This window comes from Psammomys obesus, unplaced genomic scaffold, assembly GCF_907164565.1.
Source record: "Psammomys obesus unplaced genomic scaffold, mPsaObe1.curated_primary_1811, whole genome shotgun sequence".
NCBI lineage: Eukaryota > Metazoa > Chordata > Mammalia > Rodentia > Muridae > Psammomys > Psammomys obesus.
In genome coordinates, this window is record NW_026585580.1 from 13713529 (window position 1) to 13732543 (window position 19015).

At 46.7% G+C, this 19015-nt stretch overlaps 1 protein-coding gene across 3 annotated transcripts in view; it reads right to left on the reverse strand.

The window, feature by feature from the left end:
* Positions 1-3004: 3004 nt before the first annotated feature.
* The window catches only part of Kansl3 (KAT8 regulatory NSL complex subunit 3), a 36261-nt gene continuing 20250 nt past the window's right edge, over positions 3005-19015 (reverse strand). For 2 of the 3 annotated variants that reach the window (XM_055606740.1, XM_055606738.1), the window contains exons 10-22: positions 18933-19007; positions 18569-18726; positions 15910-15973; positions 14881-15081; positions 14537-14693; positions 13301-13378; positions 11929-12105; positions 11550-11628; positions 11056-11186; positions 10284-10393; positions 9746-9968; positions 9303-9436; positions 3005-4970 (exon numbers count right to left, since the gene is read on the reverse strand). In XM_055606740.1, the coding sequence (XP_055462715.1) occupies positions 4950-4970; positions 9303-9436; positions 9746-9968; positions 10284-10393; positions 11056-11186; positions 11550-11628; positions 11929-12105; positions 13301-13378; positions 14537-14693; positions 14881-15081; positions 15910-15973; positions 18569-18726; positions 18933-19007 (1608 nt within the window). In that variant the 3' untranslated portion in view covers positions 3005-4949. The remainder of the gene's footprint in view (positions 4971-9302; positions 9437-9745; positions 9969-10283; positions 10394-11055; positions 11187-11549; positions 11629-11928; positions 12106-13300; positions 13379-14536; positions 14694-14880; positions 15082-15909; positions 15974-18568; positions 18727-18932; positions 19008-19015) is intronic. The other variant, XM_055606744.1, reaches the window with a different exon arrangement.

The window sequence follows — 19015 nt, forward strand, 5'->3', positions numbered from 1 at the left end:
GCATCTCATTTGGACACGGATCCCATTAAGGAACAACAGCTAAATCCAAGAGGACAGTTAATCCTCAAGATTTAAATGATTAATCATAAAAATGCATGCTCTGGTTTCAAAAACTGAAGGAAAAAGAGGGTCACGGCACAGCTACACTAGGAACACTGGTCAGCAATAAAAGGAATGGACTACAGTAAGCCATCACACAACTTGGACAGACATCAAAGGAATTACACTGGGGAAGAGGGAAGACAATGTCAAAGGTCATGTACTATACGGTTCTATTTATGTATCATTCTATTTACAGAGCTGTAGAAGGGATTAGTGGTTGCTATGAGCCAAGATGGATGGTCATCAAGGGCTAGGACAAGAACTCTGTGCAGAGGGAACACTAGGCCTTGACTGTGGTTACAAGAATTCAGTGACAAAGAGCCACACGCATGCTGAATCCTTATTCACTCATTAAAAAAAATGAAAACTGCAGGCCTGTTATCCAAGCACTCAGGGAGGCAGAGGCAGGCGGATTGCTGTGAATTCAAGGCCAGCCCGGTCTACAGAGTGAATCCAGGACAGCCAAGGCTACACAGAGAAACCCTGTCTCAAAAAACCAAAAAGAAAAGAGAAAGAAAACTCTTATGTGCATTATATGCCCTGGCACAGCAGTGGAGGTCAGAGGACAGCTCTGGGAGGCTAGTTCTTGCCTTCTACCTTGCTGAGGGAGGGTCTCTTTCCTGAGGCTGTAAACATCAGGCTAGCTGGCCCGCAAGCTTCCAGGCAATTCCCTTTTGCCCCTTCCACCTTTCTGTAGGGGTGTCGAGATTACAAATATGTGGAACCAAGCCAGCCTTTTACGTGGGTTCTGGGGGAGCAAACTGGGGTCATGAGGCTAGTGAACTAGCACTTTTGCCCCAAGCCATCTCCCCAGGCCTCAACCTTCTCATTTCGGTATGCTAGCCAGGTGCAGGGGTGGGAGCACCTGATGCACATAGGCCCTTCACTACCACTCTTAAAGCAAAGACAGCAAAATAGCTCCCTAGTTCATGGCTCCCAACTCTTCTTCTAGAAAGGCAGGCTATGACCTGCATGGCTCACTGGATTAGGGACTGGGTAGGGAAAAACCAGCCCCTCAATGGGCTCAGGGCAGTCGTGCCGTTCTGGGAATTTGAACTGAGAGATGGGCACCCACCAAAGAGTGTGTACTGGACAGCCCTAGACAACAGGAAACAAAACTAATCCTGAGGGGCTAGAGAGATGGCTCAGCAGTTAAGAGCATGCACAAGTGGCTCTTGCAGAAGACTCAGGATCAATTCCCAGCACCCCCATGGGTGGCATCGGTAATGCCAGTTCCAGGGACTCCAACACGCACACATATGGTGTATATACATGCATGCAGACAAAACATTCATACACATCAAGTAAAAGATATTTAAAACTAACCAAATCATGAAAACGAGGCCACAAGGCAAGCAGCAAGGCACTGTCTGCACAGAGCTTTCTAAAGTCAGACTCCTAGGGTCATGCCTATCATCTCAGCACGGGAGGAAGAGGCAGGGAGCTATGCGAGTTCCAACCCAGGCTGGGCTAGAGTAAGAACCTTTTCAAAACAAGGAGCTCGGAAGTGAACAGACCCACTTAAGGGGTAAGCCAGCTTCTGCTTCTTCCAACTACCAGTCCTCACGCACATGCTTAAAGAGGAAAAGGCAGCTAAGACTTGTCTCATCTTAATGCTATCAGAGCCTCACCGGTCACCTGACTCAGCAGCAGGTTCAGGGGTAGAAGTGGGAGGGAAGTAATTGGCTCTGCTAAAGACAGTTTAATGTGCCAAGTGTCTATGGCAGCTCTGGTCTGCCAAGGCAGACATCCACTACACAGCTAGACTGGCCTTTAATCCTATTCTTCTGCCTCTTCTTCCCATTTTTTTTTTTAAAGATTCTTTTTTTTTTTTTTTTTTTTTTTTAAATATATACAGCATTCTGTCTGAATGTGAGCGAGCCAGCAGACCAGAAGACACCAGATTTCACTATAGATGGTTGTGAGCCACCATGTGGTTGCTGGGAACTGAACTCAAGACCTTTCAAAGAACAGCCAGTGTTTTTTTTTTTTAATATTAATTACAGGTTATTTACTTTGTATCCCATCTGTAGCCTATTCCCTCATTCCCTCCTAATCCCTCCCTCCCTCCATCTCCTCCCTGCCCCTCTCTAAATCCACTGATAGGAGAGGTCCTCCTCCCCTTCCATCTGACCCTAGTTTTATCAGGTCTCATCAGGACTCAGCCAGTGCTCTTAACCTGGGCCATCTCTCCAGCCCCTGCTTCAGCCTCTTGAACCCTGGGATTACAGACTTTTGCTGGCGCATTCTGCTGTCACTCCCTTTGTAGGTGAGGAAGAGGTGCGGGCTCCTGTCTGTTCTGGGTTCTGAGAAGAAAAACCAGAAGGATCTAAGGGTCAAAGGGGATTGGGAGGTCCTTGCTACAGGTAAGTTAACTGGAAGGTTAGAATCCACTTAGCCACCTTTAAATCCTTATCTTGGGGTTAAAGGGAGAGCTTTAGAATTCGAACTTAAGAGTGCGCCTTAGGGGACAGGAGTGAAAGGTCCTACCTACAGGCAGGCCTACTGAGAGCTCCACAAAGGCAGCAGCGATATCTTGGCCTGGTGGGGAAACTGAGGAGGCCACATTCTCCTCACTTCCTAGGCTGGTCTCCATTTCTGGTCTTGCATCTCAAAACTCAAAACAGACACGAGCCTGAACCTCTTCCTCACCTACGAAGGGAGTGACAGCTGGATGTGGTGGCAAACGCCTGTAACCTAGCATGCTGGAAGCCGAAGCGCAAGAATCAGGAGCTAGGCCCGCTCAGCTCCCTGAAACCCGGTCTGTGTTTTTGTTCAGGCCCAGAGCACCTGACAGCAGCCAGCTGATCTCAGGCACCACCACTCTATCTGTAGTCTGTCTCCTCTGCACAGGCAATTCCAAAGCATGCAAAATCAAATGAAAACAAGCTGCAGCGCAGAGTTGAATGCTTTGTTTGTTTTTTTATTCTTTTTGCTAACGTAAGATCAGAACCATAACTCTGGCTCACTTCTATGAATTCATCCACCCCAAATTTTTACAGCGATACAACCAAAGGAAGACAAGTCTTTGCCCTCAGTGACGCCTTCCACGGGGCATATACAACCCCTCTGCTGTCCGAGAGTAAAGCCTTCCTGATCCTTCCACATACTCACAAGAGTACTACCTTCTGAGGCTACGCCCTCAAGTCTGCCACGAGGTGGGTAAGGTGAAGCATCTCTCCACATTCCAAGCAGTGCAGTTTGAGATGGGACCTGAGGATGTGATCTACAGCCTCCAGCCACTTCCTTGTTGGTGAGTTCCCTCCAAGGTGAAGGTCAGTGTACTGTAGCTCCCCTTCCTCAGTTCTGCAGTTCTTCAGGGTATGTAGGCCAGGCCTCAGAAGTCACCCATGGGATGCACACATTCACCACCAAAGCAGGATATGTGTTTTCTTTGGTTCCAGAACTCGGGGGCAGCATCTTTCAGTAGCAGCCCCTCCAGGGTTGTTCAAGCTATTCTTCTAAGTCACAAAGGGTTATTCAGGCCCCTCTGCCAACCTTAATGATTCCTAAAACTTTCCCAAAGCCCCAGTCTCATCCTCTCTTTTGGTGGTTATATGCTCTGACCTATGACATTATCAAGGCCCCAGTACTGGAGGCCTCTGCTAGATTCCATAGCTTCTCAAATTCATTGAGCACCTTCTGAATTTCAGAATACAGCCCCACTGTGAACCACTGCTGCTCCACAGCCAAGGTGTGGTGTGGAGCTTGGAGACCTCCTTACTCCTATCACACATCTCTGACCTGAGGCTCTTCAACACCATGTGTCCACTCAAATTACAGGTGAGAGGGCTTTGATGTAGTTGCATGTGGCCTGTGAACAAAATCACACTTGAGTTCCTTTCTTTTCTTGGCAGACACTTTCTAAGTATGAAAAGGAAAGGAGCCTGCTGTGGAACCAAACACAAAGCCAAACCCCACGCTACACCTGCACAGCGTAACAGGAAACAAGAGGCTCAGCTCCACCTCCAGGGCCCACATCACCAGAATCCATGATCTGTAAGGCTCAGGCCGGCACCAGAGCCGCACACAGTAGTCACTGCAACAACCTTCCTACTTCTAAGCAGAAAGACAAGGTTCTAAGGAAAGGAAACGAATTCCAATGCACAGTCTTCACTGTCCTACTGCCCCAAGCTTCCTAAAGCAGATATAGCATGGTAGCTGGTCAACCTGCCGCATCGCCGCCCCCAGACAGGGCTCTCAGGGATTCAGGGTCTCCCTTGGACAAGGTAAATCCCATTTCTCTAGCTACTCTTACATCCTCATATCATGCAAAGCTCCAAGCCCAAACTGTCAGCAGCACAGGGTCTGTGGGCACGTCTTGCCAATCATTTCCTCTGCTGTTCATCCCTCCTCTTCAGTCTTTTTGAACCCACAGGCTCTCTGGTACAAGGAAGTGTACAAACACAGTGAGGAAGAGGAAGGGGCTAGCTTTCTCCTGGTAACCACCGCTCCCCACATCTTGGAGCAGCTAAGGGCTGAAGGCCGACAGCCCAGCTCTCCCTGCCTTCATTATGACACTGCAGCCAGCAGTTCTATACTGACACTGGGGTCAAATTCCATCAGTGTTGGGCTAGAAAATCCAACAGCCCACAGGTGGCCAGTCCTGCTGGGGATCTGAGGAACCAACTAGCAGGCCCTGGATAGTACTCCCCTTGCTGTACTGTATCATCCGGTCTAACACTTTCTCAAGACCCAGAGGCCCAACCCCAAAGACAGCTGGTAGAAAGGTGACAATGACTGTCTTAAGGACATCTTCAGACACTCCAGACGGCTCAGCAGGACCACACGGTTCACCTTGAGGCAGCTGTCACCAACCTGGTAAGGAGGACATATTGCTGGCATATTCAGGGTGCTGGAGGCAGGCGCTGTGGCAGAAGAAGAGTGAAAAAGGGTCAAAGCTTAGCCAGGCTAGCCCCCTCCTTTGACCCAATCATCCCACTCAATCAAATGTAATGATCAATCGGAAGATCAATCGGAAAGAGACACATAAGATACGATACTGTAGTATCCATGCACTTAGCAGAACATGGATTCTAGAGTCAAAATTCTGACCATTCCTTAGGGTAAGGGCTCACTAGCTCATAAGCTCTGTGAACTTCCTTTTCCTCACTTGTGGACAGAGGCGGCAGCACCTGCTTCCTGGGACTGCTACAAGAGCTGAGTGAGAACTGCATAAAGCATCAGCAGTGTACCTGATGCTCAACCACAAACATCAGCTCTTGGCAGTAGTCCTCACACCCGAGGACAGGACAGGAAAGCAGAGGAAAGGACACGGGTACGTCACTAGACAGATCCAAAGGGAAATTTCCACAACTGTTCTGACAGTATAATTTTTAGGTCTTGGGAATTTTGGAGGCACGAAGGGTCCTAGACTGTTGAGCTCTGCAGCCTGGGAAGAGGGAAGCCAGGTGAAGGATGGCATCTGCTCAGCAAGTCTACCATGTTTCTACACTTCACACTTGCAGAACCCCCAGGAACACAGTGAAAAGGATGAAGAGAGTGGGAGGGAAGGATGAAGAAGCATCTGATCAACTCTCAGAGGATCCACTTCCTGCTTGCTCCAGGACAGAACTGCACCCAGGAGGTCACTGTCCTCATTTTAAGTGAGGATAATTGATCAGGGACCCCTGCAAGGCTGCAGTGAGGTGCACTGCCATGGGCAGCGGCTAGAGGAGGGCCTCCCAGGCTGCCGCCGTCACGGTGTGGTCAGGGGGGCACAGAGTGGAAGCATAAGCCAGTGTCCATTCTCAGAACTATGATACATGGTACAACATAACCTTCTTCCATTTGCAGCCCTTAGGTTTCAGGACACACAAATAGCTCATTCCCATCAAAGCAACATGCCACAGACCTAACAAAAGTTAGTTGGTACTTATACTCTTTCTTTAAAATCCATTCCATGGAGGAGCACCATCCTAAATAATCCTAAAATAAAGAAAAAGTTGAAGAAAAAAAGTAGAAGACAAGGTAGGAGAAGACAACAACTTCTACTTCTCCAAAACAACTTCCCACTGGTCTGAGTGGGCTGAGCATGACTCTAGGTCTCCTGACTCTGTCTCCTGGATGCTGCTATTACAGGCACTCACCACCTGATTGACTTATTAGGTGTATTTAGGGCTTCACGTATGCTAGGGAAGCATCTGACCATGCCCACCTCCAAAAAACTATGTTTTGTTTTTTTGGTTGTTTTGTTTTGCTGTTTTTTTAAAATGAGACAGACGTGATAGTTCCTGCCTTTAATCCCAGCACTTAGAAAGCAGAGGTAGGTTGATATCTCCGAGTCTGAGGCCCGTCTGCTCTACATTGTGAGTTCTAGGACAGCCGGGGCTATATATAGTAGAATTTATGTCTCAAACAACAAAAATTAGGTAAAACATCATTATCACATATAAAAAGTTTAACAAATGCTAGGCATGAGAACAAAGGCCTGTAACCCAGTACTTAGGAGACAGAGGAAGAACGTTAAAATAGAGAGTGGTCTGGGCTACTTATCTGAGGGCATGTCCCAACAACAAAGCAAACACTGTCTTAATATCAACAGGTATCCAGAGTGTTCAAATCTCCAACTGCCTCACAAATATAAAAAATGGATGGTTTGTTTTTAATCACTTACACAACTGTGTTTTTAAGGTCCCTGACTCTGTTGTCTAGCTTTATGTCAACCTAACACAAGATAAGAGAATTCTGAGAGAACCTCAATTAAGAAAATGCCCTTTCCCTCTGAGACTGGCTGGCGAAGCCTGTGGTGTATCTTCTTGATTTTGATAATGGAGGTGAGAGAGGCAAGCTCACTGTGCACAATGCCACCTGAGCTATTGGTCCTCTAAGAAAAGTAGGCTGAACAAGCAATTGGGAGAGCAAGCTGGCAAGGCTTCTGCCCTGGCTGCTTCATGTTGGACTGTGATCTGGACATGTGAAATGGAATAAATCCTTTCCTCCCTAAGCTTCTTATGGTCATGGGTGTTTTATCACAGCAATAGAAATCCTACCTAAGACATCAACTTAAATCAACCTCCATACCAAACTAGATAAAAAGACCCAAACTTCAAGAATCCATGCAGTTTTCTCAGAATCACACAGCTGAAACAAAGCCTAACCCAAAGAACATTGTACTATCTGCCGCGGTGTACAACAAAACTCAAAACTCTTCCAGCAACACACATATGAATTCACAAGCAAGAGTTGGAAGCAAAACCAAACAAAAACCTACAGGTTTATATTAGTAAATGGAGGCTAAAATCTCAAGCAAAACAGGAGCTAATGGAATGGATACGCTTCTCCTCTTAAACAGGCTCTTCTTTTTTCCAGTTCGTTCTCCTTTGATAGGGTCTTATTTCCTTTGTACATATAATAAAAGCAGTAAGAGGTCTATAAAGTGAGTCTAGGATAGCCAGGGCTCTGTTACAAAATCTCAGAAAAACTGTCTCACAAAACCAAAAACCAAAAAAGGGAAGGAGAGAATGTAGAGTGTAGACAAGAACAAGAAGGTGGCACAAGGCGCCTGGAAGACACTGCCCATCTGAGGGAAGAATTGAAGAAAACGAAGATGAGCTAGCTGGTACATGCCACCTAGATTTAAAAGGCTAAGCCAAGAGGGTCAGGTTTAAGGCACTGTGGGTTATGCAACAAGACCCTGTCTCAAGGAAATAAACCGAACAAATAAAAAGAAACCAACCAGACATACTGAAAACAACAAAAACAAACAAACAACAAACTACTGAATTTAGAATTCAGACAGTTGAATATTGGGAAGGTTCTTTAATGAATCATTTTAACTAAAAAGGAAGTGTTTATGTTCAGGTATCTCATATGGATGATTCTAACTAAAAGGGCTTGGGATCTGCATTTATAGACACCAAAAGGCTAGTGTAAAAAGAGAACAAAGCCACACAACAGAGCCACATGTGTGCAGTAACATGGAATATTAAACACAGGACTTCAAATGCTTTTTAAAGATGATTTATTTTCACCTTTAATGGGTGAAAATAAAATAAATTATAGCTGGGCATGTGGTACATACCTGTGGTCTCCCAGTGCTAGCAAGGGTAAGGGCCTGAGAGTCTGCCTACCTAGTGAAACATCTCAAAAACAGAAATAAAGATGGTCAAATATAAGGGCAATCTATACCCTTATAGGGAAATCTGTCTCAAAACCAAACAAAAATGGCTGGGTGTTGTTCTAGAAGATGTGAGTGTCTCAGTCAGTTTGAGGCCAGCCTGCTCTATATTACCAAGCTCCAGGCCAGCAGAGCTACACAATAAGACCCTACCTTAAAACAAATTTTTTTTAGCTCTATGCCTATAATCCTAGTTATGGGAGGCTAAAGTAGAATGATTACAGCCTTGAGAAAAATTTCAAAAATTCCATGAGACCATGTTTCAAAAATAAATCAAAAGGGAACTGGAAAGATGGTTCAGCAGGTGCTAAGTATGAGGTCCTGAGTTCAGATTCCCATTCATAAACTCTCCTGTGAATCCCTGTCTTCCTGGGAGCTTGAGGACTTCCCAATCTTAGCGCACACACAGGCAGAGACAGACACACACATGCAATGCAAAAAAAGGAAGAAAAAAGTGCTGAGCGCGGTCTACTTGTTTTTCAGAGACTGGCTCAGGAACTGCAGGGCACGTGCAGACTACCCAGCAGGTGCAAGGCAGGCTGGCCTGGTGGGAGGACAGGAGCTGGGCTCGCCCACAGATAAACAGCCTGCACACCCCTTGCTCATATGCAGATGAGCTGCCAGAACTGAGCTACTGGAGAAGAATGCAGTGTTGGACCAGGACTATGCCTCCCTCCTATCTCTGGATGGCTCCTCAGATCAACATTTTCAGATTAGGAGCACTTAATTTACTTTAAAAAGTCTTAATGAGGGTCAACTAAGAAGAAGTGATGGCAACTTCCTGGGTAAACCCTAAAAACCTAGCTATATCCTAAAGAAAGTAATTAAGACAAGCTCTGAGAATTAGCCTCTACTCAAAAGCTGTGAATGACAAAATGAGGAGTGGGAGGAGGAGAGGAAGAAGAGTGAAATACACAAACTACTATATCCAGCCATGGATGCACTTGACTATTTGCAGCCACCAGTTTTACACCTAAGGAAACTCAAAGAAATCTTATCTTGCCTTGCTCAAAGTAACTGTAAACCCCAGCGTCCAGATTTATCTAGGAGCTCACTTCCTAGGTCTGTCAGGCCAACTCACCTGTGAGCTAGACGGCAGCATCTGGGAGCTGGGCTCCTCGGATGGTGCTGCTCCTGAGCCCATAGGGCTTAATGTGCTGATTCTGCTTGGCTGGCCACGGAGCGTCAGGGTGATGGTGGTGGGGACCTTTAAGCCTATGTAAGAGACAAAGAGACAGAAAGACAGGGTATTGATTCAGAGCCTCTGTGTTCAGGTAACAGTTTCTTCCCATATAAAACTTCCTCTTGACTTCATTCCTGGGGGGGGGGGGGGGGGGGGGGGAGGTCTATGCTGTGTCAGTAAATCTGAAAGGCAGCAGCAAACAGCCTGTGTCTCTGCCCTTCCTGAGGGCAGGCACCACAGAGCTGAATCCAGACTCAAGGGCCATGTGGGGTGGGCTTACACCTATGTGAGATTTGGAAATACTCAGATCTAGAAGTCCTCATTATTTTCATGAGACTTACCTGATGCTTGGTTAGAAATCTGAGCCAAGCCAGGTAGGCTGCTTGCCAACTTAGCGAGGCCCCCATTGGTCAGCAGCTGGTGGATGGCAGTGGGCTTCCCACCAGGAGTGGCACCCAAGGAGGAGAGAGTGGTGGCCACAGGAATGGTACGGACAATGGTGCTTGTGCCTGTCGTGATGGCACCCAGACTCTGCATGGGGGCTGACAATTTCACGCCAGTGGCCTATTGAACATACAAGCAGATGATGAGAAGTCACCACCCACAGCAACACTGGAGCCTGGACAGCTACTATCAAAAGTAACATGCACAGCACCCACGGTGTTACGGTGCGCTTCCAGGAATTCTGCATGCAGTTTCTTTAACCATCACAAATGCATAAGGGAGCTAATACTATTATTTTATAGATGAAGAAGCAATACACCATAGATTATACTGCCTGGTAGCTTTTTGGCTGTGTATTGAGAAGGCTTTTCTGTCCTTAACCCATTAATGCCAGACTTAAATCTCCCACTCTGCCCAGTACAACAGGTGATATACCTGTGGGGCTGGCCCTGGGGAGGGACTTCCTGGGACGCCAGCGGTCTTGCTGCTAATATCCTGCAAGCTGAAGCTGAGGCCTTGGAGGAGGCTGCTGGCTGAAGCGGCCCCTAGGAGAGGACAGGGCAGAGAGCAGCACAGGTCAGTCACTTGTATGTACCCACAGGTGGCCACACTTTCACCCTTACCAACGACTCCCCTACCCTCAGAAAGATACCAGGGGAATCTTCACAGCACACATAGTAAATAGCACACAAGGAGAGGTGCTATGACAGACACTGCCTTGGATTTGCTCTCCATTCCCAACCTGTTCCAAGGCAGTGATACCTGACCACATTACACAGTTCAACACCCTCAAAGAAAAAAAAATCTGCTTAAAGGGAAGGTAGTTAATTCAGCAATGCCCTAACCCATGTGATCTAGCTATCAGTCCTTCCATGCAGGCTGGGCGCAGAAACAGTAAATGACATAGGTAAAACACATCTCATTTTGCTGATGTCCAGTTTAGCACCACCTCCAGTTCTGTCTAAACAGAGGTATTAAAAGAAGAGCAATACAGGCATTGCCCATCCTCATAGTTGAAGAAACAGCCCCCACAGATAGTAAAGACAAGAACTCTCCCTCACCGAAGCTAACTCTAGCTTCCCATTCACTTCTGCAGTCACCGGGACAGCAGATACTCCCTCCAGCTTCAGAGCTCCTGGTCTAACGCAACCCTCCAGCATCAGATCCAAAAGACTGCTGGGAGAGGAGGTGATGAGTTACCACTTACCTGGAAGGGAGCTGCCTGGAGAAGTGGCCACCAAGCGGCTCTGCAGTGTATGGATGGCATTAGGTGTGGCATTGCTGGAAGCCACAGACGGGGCTGCACTGGCTGTAACTCCACTTTCAGAAGAACCTGACCTGGAAATAAAGAAAGGAGCCCTGTCATCCAAAGGGCAGCAGCCACAGAGACCATCCAGAAGCAAGTCAGCAAGGAAGAGTTTTCTGTTTCTTCTTTCAGCTTCTAAGCCCCATCTCCATCCTTCTAAACACGAGTCCTAAATTACAGACTCAAGTCTTAGGTAAAGTCAGTTGGTACTCTGCAATCTCATACGGAAAAATGAACTCAGAACTGACTGAAATGAAAGAAAGCCCCCAAACAGAAAAATGTCACATGCCTGGAATGGACAGACTCCAGAATCTCTTAAACTTTTCCTGAACACCAAATGAACCAGAAGTTAAGTGCAGGGAAAGAAAGGTAGGAAAGGCCAAAGGCAGGCTCACTTGGCAGTGGTGAGAAGTCCCGTGAGTTCCTTGGCTCCTGAAGACCCCAGTGTCATGGTGATGGGCTTCCCTCCAGTAGCTGCAAAACAAGCCCAAGACCAAAGGTCAGTTCTAATTTGACCCTAAACCAAGGCTAAATTTAAGAGAGGGAGGTGAAAAAATAGCTACGCTCTTACAAGAGAGTTGGGGGCCAAAGAGGGAGAAAATCTGTAATGCTCCAAGTTGCCTCACAAGCAGTGTTCTATGGTTGAGACAATGTGACCACCACTTTTTCACCATGTGTAACCTCAGACCATCTCTGTTCCAGGTGTCCATCACACTGACAGAGGCTGGGCTGCCTGCTGGTAAGCCTTTACCAAACACTCCACAAGAGACTCACCTTCAGGCGTTCCACATGGCCCTCCAGCTGTGTCCCCTTGGGAGATCAGGGACACTTTGATCTTCGGTCGCTTGGAGGGCTTTGCGCCAGGAAGAGGACTGGAAGGATGGTGCCGCTTCAGCTGGACCCTAAGCTCCTCTTTATCAGCTTCCTCCACTGGTTCTGATGAAATGGGAACTAAGAAATGGAGCTGAGGTAAGAGCTCCCATAAGCTTATAGATATCATAGGTCAAGCCAGCCAGAAGCAGCCATGTGGGGGATGCACAGGAGAAACACTCCAGGTACAGGTTACACCTCAATGTCTACCTTGGCTCCCACCCCCTGTGGAACCTACTTGGAGCATCTCAAGATAGTCCAGTCCATTTCATCTGCCCTGGAGTGGGCAGAGAAGGGGGGCCTGGAGCTGTTGGGAACCAAAGGCTAAAAGGCAAGTTGATGCTGCCTAGCAAAACCACCACCACCAGAGAATAAAGCATAGCGTCTCTCAGCACTTTCCGTACTCAAGGGATGTGACCACTTCCTTGTTATACGTCTTCTCCCTCGCTGTGAGGAACATATGGAAGGCGGGCCACCTACTCTTTCTGCAAAAGGGTGTTTTCACAGGACTTCCAGGAATCTCCATCATGCCCTAGGTGCTCAAGGCTGAGGGGTTTGCGTGTCCAATGGAGGTAGGGCAGACTGTCATCATGACTTGCTGGCTCTCAGGAACTACCAGGTGAGGCAGCATTTTAGCTGCTGCCAGAGACAACAAAGCAGTAGCAGCCCATGTCACAAAGAGGACTGGGGATATAGGCTTCCATTAACTCAAACAAATCACTGTGCATAAAGGCAAGCTTTCTGGACTCCATAACCTTGAGGCGTTCTCAGTTTTTCTACTCTTTACACTCAGACCTCTCCTCTCTTCAAAGGCAAACAGACTAGTAGGGAGAAAGACAGCAGCCCAATGAACATGGGGGCTTCCTGACATGGGGCTACAGTGAGGGAACCAAGGACTGCTCGGGGATGAATGTACTGGCCAAGGGCAAAAGAGAAAGGCAAGCACTGGAAGAGGCTCCTGTGTCTGCAGCAATCAGAACAGAAACAACCAAGGCAGGGAGAACACAGACAAGGAAACACAGGGTCACAGGCAGACAGGAGAGACACAGAGCCAAGCAGCACGGCAGAAAAACCACAGTGAGAAAGCAAAAACACCACCAAAGAAACCAAGAGAAAGAACTGAGAAAAGCAAATGCCACTGCATAAGCAAGGGGAACTGGTAGAAAGAGGAGACAAAAGAGAGGAAAAGAAGAAACAAAGTGGAGAGAAGGGGAAACAGTGAGAGGCGGGGGAGGAGAGCAGCAAGCCTAGGCGAGCAGGTGAAAGTGATACTCACCAAAGAGACAGGAGGAGGCGCCGGGAGGAAAAGCTTTCCTCACCAGCATGTTTTGTTTCAGAAAAGCAGCAAACTGTGCTGGAATGAATCAGAAAGAATTATAGAATCACAGCCAGGTAGAGAATTGAGGAACAGAGTGGGAACGAGGAAAAGATGAAAACGGTCACTTGCTCTTTCTAAGGAAACCACATGGCTCTGGAACCTGACTTTGCTGTACCACAGGGGGTCATTGCCAAGCCTTAATGAGCTAGAGCAAGTCAACTCCAAAGAGAGGGGCAGCAGACAGTGAGGGCTCTGTTTATATTAACTACTATTCCCCACCTACCCATCAGCTCTGTCAAAGCCATAGTTTTATGGCTGCTGCTGTCCCCACTGACACTTGGTCCCATCCTAAACCCAGCTTACCATTCAGCCTTCCACATCACCTTAGTTTCTCCACTAAGCATGCTACCCAGAAATACAGCAACCCATTGGTTCTTCCGTTACCAAATTTCTAAGGGACTCCCACCAGGAACTCGGCGTGAGCCACCACTTACAGAGCACTGACACAGAGCCCAGGGCGCCTAGCCTCTTTTGTTGCCTTCATCCATCCACTCACACTTGTTAGTGGAACTTCCTAAGAAGCCTGGGTTTAAGTAATAATCCATTGGCTCCATTAAAAGCAAAAAGGGAGGTAAGCAGAGGACCATGTGGTTGTGGAGGGAGCGGGGAATGGAATGGACCAACATAATGGACAGAGCTAAACCGATGCCTTTTTTTTTTGACTCACTGACTTTCCCCTTTTCTACAGCTCCTCACATAGCCCTTGGATCCCTTCAAACCCTGATTTTAACAATATAAATGTTTCTAAGCCTTATCTAAAGTGTAACTGCAAAATCCCAACCAAACTGTAGATGTCCCATCATGGAACTCTTCAAGACCAAATCAAGGAAGGGCAAGGTGAGCTAGCCTAGAATCTGAGGAATAAAATCTGTCACCCTGTGCTTATCATCTGGAATAAGAAAAAAAGCCAGACCACTACACATAGCTTATAAGTTCAATGTCTCCAGCACACCAAGACAAGGCTGTGACTAACAACCACAACGCCTAGTACCACACAGCCTTGGGATTTTGTCTAGAAACAATGAGAGCCTCCCACACTGCCCCGAGAACACTGCAGATCTAATACTTCCCAACTGCCACTAGCTGTAGGAGACAGACCCCACTGGGGTTGCTGGGCCAGGAGACTGACTATACCTTGGGCTTGTTTGTGGGTCAGCACAGCTTCCGTTCTCTGCACATGTCTTTTCAGCAGCTGGGGAGTTCCAATCTGACTGGACTTCTGGACAGAGGCGACTGTGGTCACTTTGGTCTTAGGGCTAGAGGTGGGGCTGCTGGACACACTGGAAAGATCCTGGATAGAGAAGGTCCAAATAGATTTGTATCCAACCATCATCTGGCATGACCCCCGGGATCTCCCCTTACAGGTGGCATGACCCCCGGGATCTCCCCTTACAGGAATTCCCAGATACCCCTACAAAAGAAGACCCAACTATGCGTCTTCAGATATCAGCAAAGCTACCCTTTCCTGCCTGAACTACCTCTGAGCCTGAGGGGGATGTGGGGAGCCTGGCAGCTGGGGAAGCAGGTCGACTGCCTCGCTCAGGAATTTCGAAAGCCAAGTCTCTTCGGGCCAAGTCCCGGGGCTTCTTCTTCTTCTCAGCATCCTGATCCCGGGGCTCAGAACCCACATGACCCTCAGCACGGGTGAGCACCCCAGTCAGGAAGTCCACAATCTCATCCTAGTGTGAAAAGAAGCCATGGATGTTATGGATATAAACACGTTTTTGTTTTAATCCCAGGTGTGGGATATGGGACTGATCCAGACTGTACACAGCAGCTATTTGCCTCGTGTGGGCTTTGAGAGGGGCTCTTTGCCAGTTGAAATTAGTTGAATTCTGAGGACTTGGAGGGGTATAAGTATGAGGAAGAAGCTTGTGGCTTGGAGAAATCGGAGGAGGACTGCTTGCTGCTCTTGCTGGCTTGCTGGTTACTTGGACTTCCTCATGACAGATACTGGTATTGGCTCCAAAAGAATCCCATGGCCCTACCAAGCAGAAAGAAGAGGGCTACGTCCCCTTTTCCTTACAACCTTCTTTTTCCCTTGCCTGGGGTTAGGGAGTTGGAAGGGAGGTATACTTTATGGAACCCCCAAATAAAGTAGCGCCTACACAAAGCCTTAGTCCTTCTCTGGAGAATAGGACCCTCCAAGATAGCACCAAGCTAAACAGAACTCTACTCTCAAATGATGGTTGTTCCTAATCACAAAGCCACACACGGGCCAAGCTTCTTAGCTGCTATCCTTGCAGAAGACCAGCAGGGGCCTATGTGAAACTTCTGGGCATACTCCACCCCTCCATTCTGTGAGATACCTCACCCAAACCTTACTTCACCTCGCCTTTGCTCCTTTTCTCCTTCTTTCTCCCTTCTTTGACTGTGATTTGGTATACCACAGAGCCTACTTGAAGCCCTTCACGCTCCAGAGCGAGTAAGGCTGCTGCCAGTAAGATGAAACCTAAACACAACAGAAATGAGGGCCGAGCTACAAAACGCACGAGAAAACTGTTTACCTGAATACATCTGTCCACCATGCTTTGCGTTAACCCTTCTGACTTCTTCTTTGCTTTGCTTATTCTAAGAAGCAAAAAAGAGAAACAGTAAGGCCAGTGAGATGACTGAGTGGGTAAAAGCACTCAGAGAATGCATGATGACTAAGTTCAAACTCTGCAACCCAGAGTGAAAGGAGAGAACTGACCCTGAAAGTTGTCCTCTGACCTCCACACACATACCAGGCTCCCATGTCCTGGTTCATGTTTATCTCCTTCATATACATGTCACAGAGAGTGAGAGCGAGCAAGTGAGTGAGCGCTATAAAAAACTTTTTATTTATAAAGAGCCTGTCTAAAAATAACAAAAACCTGGTTTCTGAGTGAGGCTCCTGGCAAAGAGAAAACCAGGCCCCTAAGCTATACCACAGAGAGCAATAGTATTGAAACTATATTTACTCCAAAATAAATTAATGAGGCTTAATACAAATAATACCTATGTTCACGTTGATCCTCCAACCTGAGTCGTTTAGGAGCCACATGGTTTAAGAGAAGAATTAACTCTTACGAGTTAACCCCTGACCTTCATGAAGTGTTATACATGGGAACATCTGCACAAACAAAATCAGTACTAAAACTCTAACTTAAAAACCAGAAAAAGATTTTTTTAGCCAGGTGTGATGGTACACACCTTTAATCCCAGCACTCGAGAGACAGAGGCAGGAAGATCCCTCAGTCTGAGGCCAGCCTGTCTACCTGAAGAGTTACAGGATAGCCAATGCTACAAAAGAGAGACTCTATCTGAAAAAAATTTTTAAAAATAAAATGAAAAATGTACTGTAATGAATGTTTGTTTCCAAAGACAAGAGTCTTATTGTTTTCTTCCGATGGACTGTAGCTGACCTGATCTTAACACCATCATTTTGCAGATGAGAACAATGAGTTACAGAAGTTAAGCAACTTACTCAAACCTCTACATAAAGGAATTAAGACTAATGGAAGTTTCCCAATTTTTAGTAAAATGATCTTCCAACGATGTCCGTATTTCATAAGCAGCACCACAAACCAACAGCCAGCATTCCCATCCTTCCCTATTCCCTAAAAGCCACTCAGTTCACACACACACACCCCACACACTTCCATTCTCTGTGGATAAGATCATTTGAGTACCTACGAAAACAATGTGTTTACATGAAAACACCGCTTTAAACACCAACAATCAAGTGGTAAATGATGAGGCCAGGAAGACAACTCCAATATTCCAGAGGGAAAAAGCCACACACATGCCCAACCTGTCCAGTAAACATGAACAATGGAAGCTGGGCACACCCTGAATCCCAGCACTCAAGGCAGAGGCAGATGGATAGCCAGAGCTACACCGTGAGGCTGTTTTAAAAAACAAACAAAAAACCCCTACAAATAAAGGTGTCCTCTAAGACTGTCTTGGATGACCAAAGCTACAAATCACCTTCCCTGAACACCCTCCCCCCAAATTTTGGCTTTATTTATACTTCAAAATGTATCCAGTCAGTCTTAACCCAAGTCAATCTGCATTCACACTGATCCTCAAGAAATGCTTGATGACAAAGAATCTCAAAGCATGTTCTCCCCACAAGATGACTCTTAATTCCAAAGGGGAAACAGTAATTTCATAGTGGAGAACCCCACAACAGCTACCTCAACTGTGTGATCAAAGTTTTTTTCAGTAGTAATAAGGCAAACTGTATTATTTATCCCCGACAGAATACACTGAGAAGCTATGTCCTCTCAGTGGCATTCCTGATAACACTGAACATCTTCAACAGAATCAGAAGAAAATAACTGATCTGTTCCATTGCTATTTTTTTATTTTGTTTTTCCAGACAGGGTTTCTCTGTGTAACAGTATGAGCTGATTTTGAAACATGGATTTGTAAACCAGGCTGGCGTCGAACTCACAGAGCTCCACCTGCCTCTGCCTCCCAAGTGCTGGGATTAAAGGCCTGTGCCACCACGCCTGGCTGAAAATAACTGAAAGAACTATCTATAACTGGTCAGCTGTCCTCAACACTGTCAAGGTTACAGAAAACAAACACTGAAGACTGGGCATGAAAGTAAGGTCAGAATGATCATATTCAAGGTCATCCTCAGCTACATGGTAGATCTGAGCATAGCCTAGGCTACATGAAATCTTGTTCATCTCAAAACAAACAAGAAAAGGGAGAGAAGGGGAAAGAGGGAAAGAGGAAGAGAAGAAGGGGGAAGGGTAAAAAAACCCAGAGAAACTAAAAGTTAAGAGTTAATACAATCTGTGATCTTGGATCTTAGATCAGAAGAGATATTAGGGAAACATTAAAAATCTAAGTTTCTTATTTAGACTGGACAATGCTTTCAAATCAACACTAATTTCCTCATTTTGAGAGTTATATTTTGGTTATACAAGAAACTCTAGGTAAGGAATAGATGAGAGTTCAGATTTCTTGTACCAGTTTTGCAGATTTTGTTGTTTTTGAGACAGGTTTAAGGCCTAGGCTGGCCTTAAACTGAATCCTCCTGCATCAGCTTCCTAAATATATACACGAGGCTTATAGGATGCAACTTTTAATTGATACTTCAATCAAACTGGCCTATCAGTACTGCTGCCAGACAAGCATTCTTTTAACATTCTAACACACTCCTTCTCAGCTCAAGGGAAATGTACCCACCTGAGATTATCATCAGCTCCCCCAACCACCACCAAGCTATTTTCTGCTCTAATCTTTTCCCGGAAGTCCTCCATGGCTTCAGGGTGACACTGTAGAGAATTCTGACCAATGACAAAGAGGACTGGAGTCTTCATATCCAAGAGTGGGTCATCCACATCCTAAAAGAGGCAGCAGTTTAGATTTAGCCAGTCGGTCCTCAGGAAACACTGTCCTTGAAGCTGTCCAGAAGGCTCAGCTGTAACCTGCAGGAAGCCCCACCCCACCCTAGAGGCAGCATGCACTCCACTGTCCTGTCCCCCATTCCTGTTGTCCGCTATTCCCACTGCCAAAGACCAGCCAGCTTCATCTCACTCCTCGCTCTTACCCCCCGGGGGCCATCCACAGTAAGCAGAGGAAACCCAAGACAGACAACTGCAGCGACGTGCTCCATCACAGACACCTGTAAAT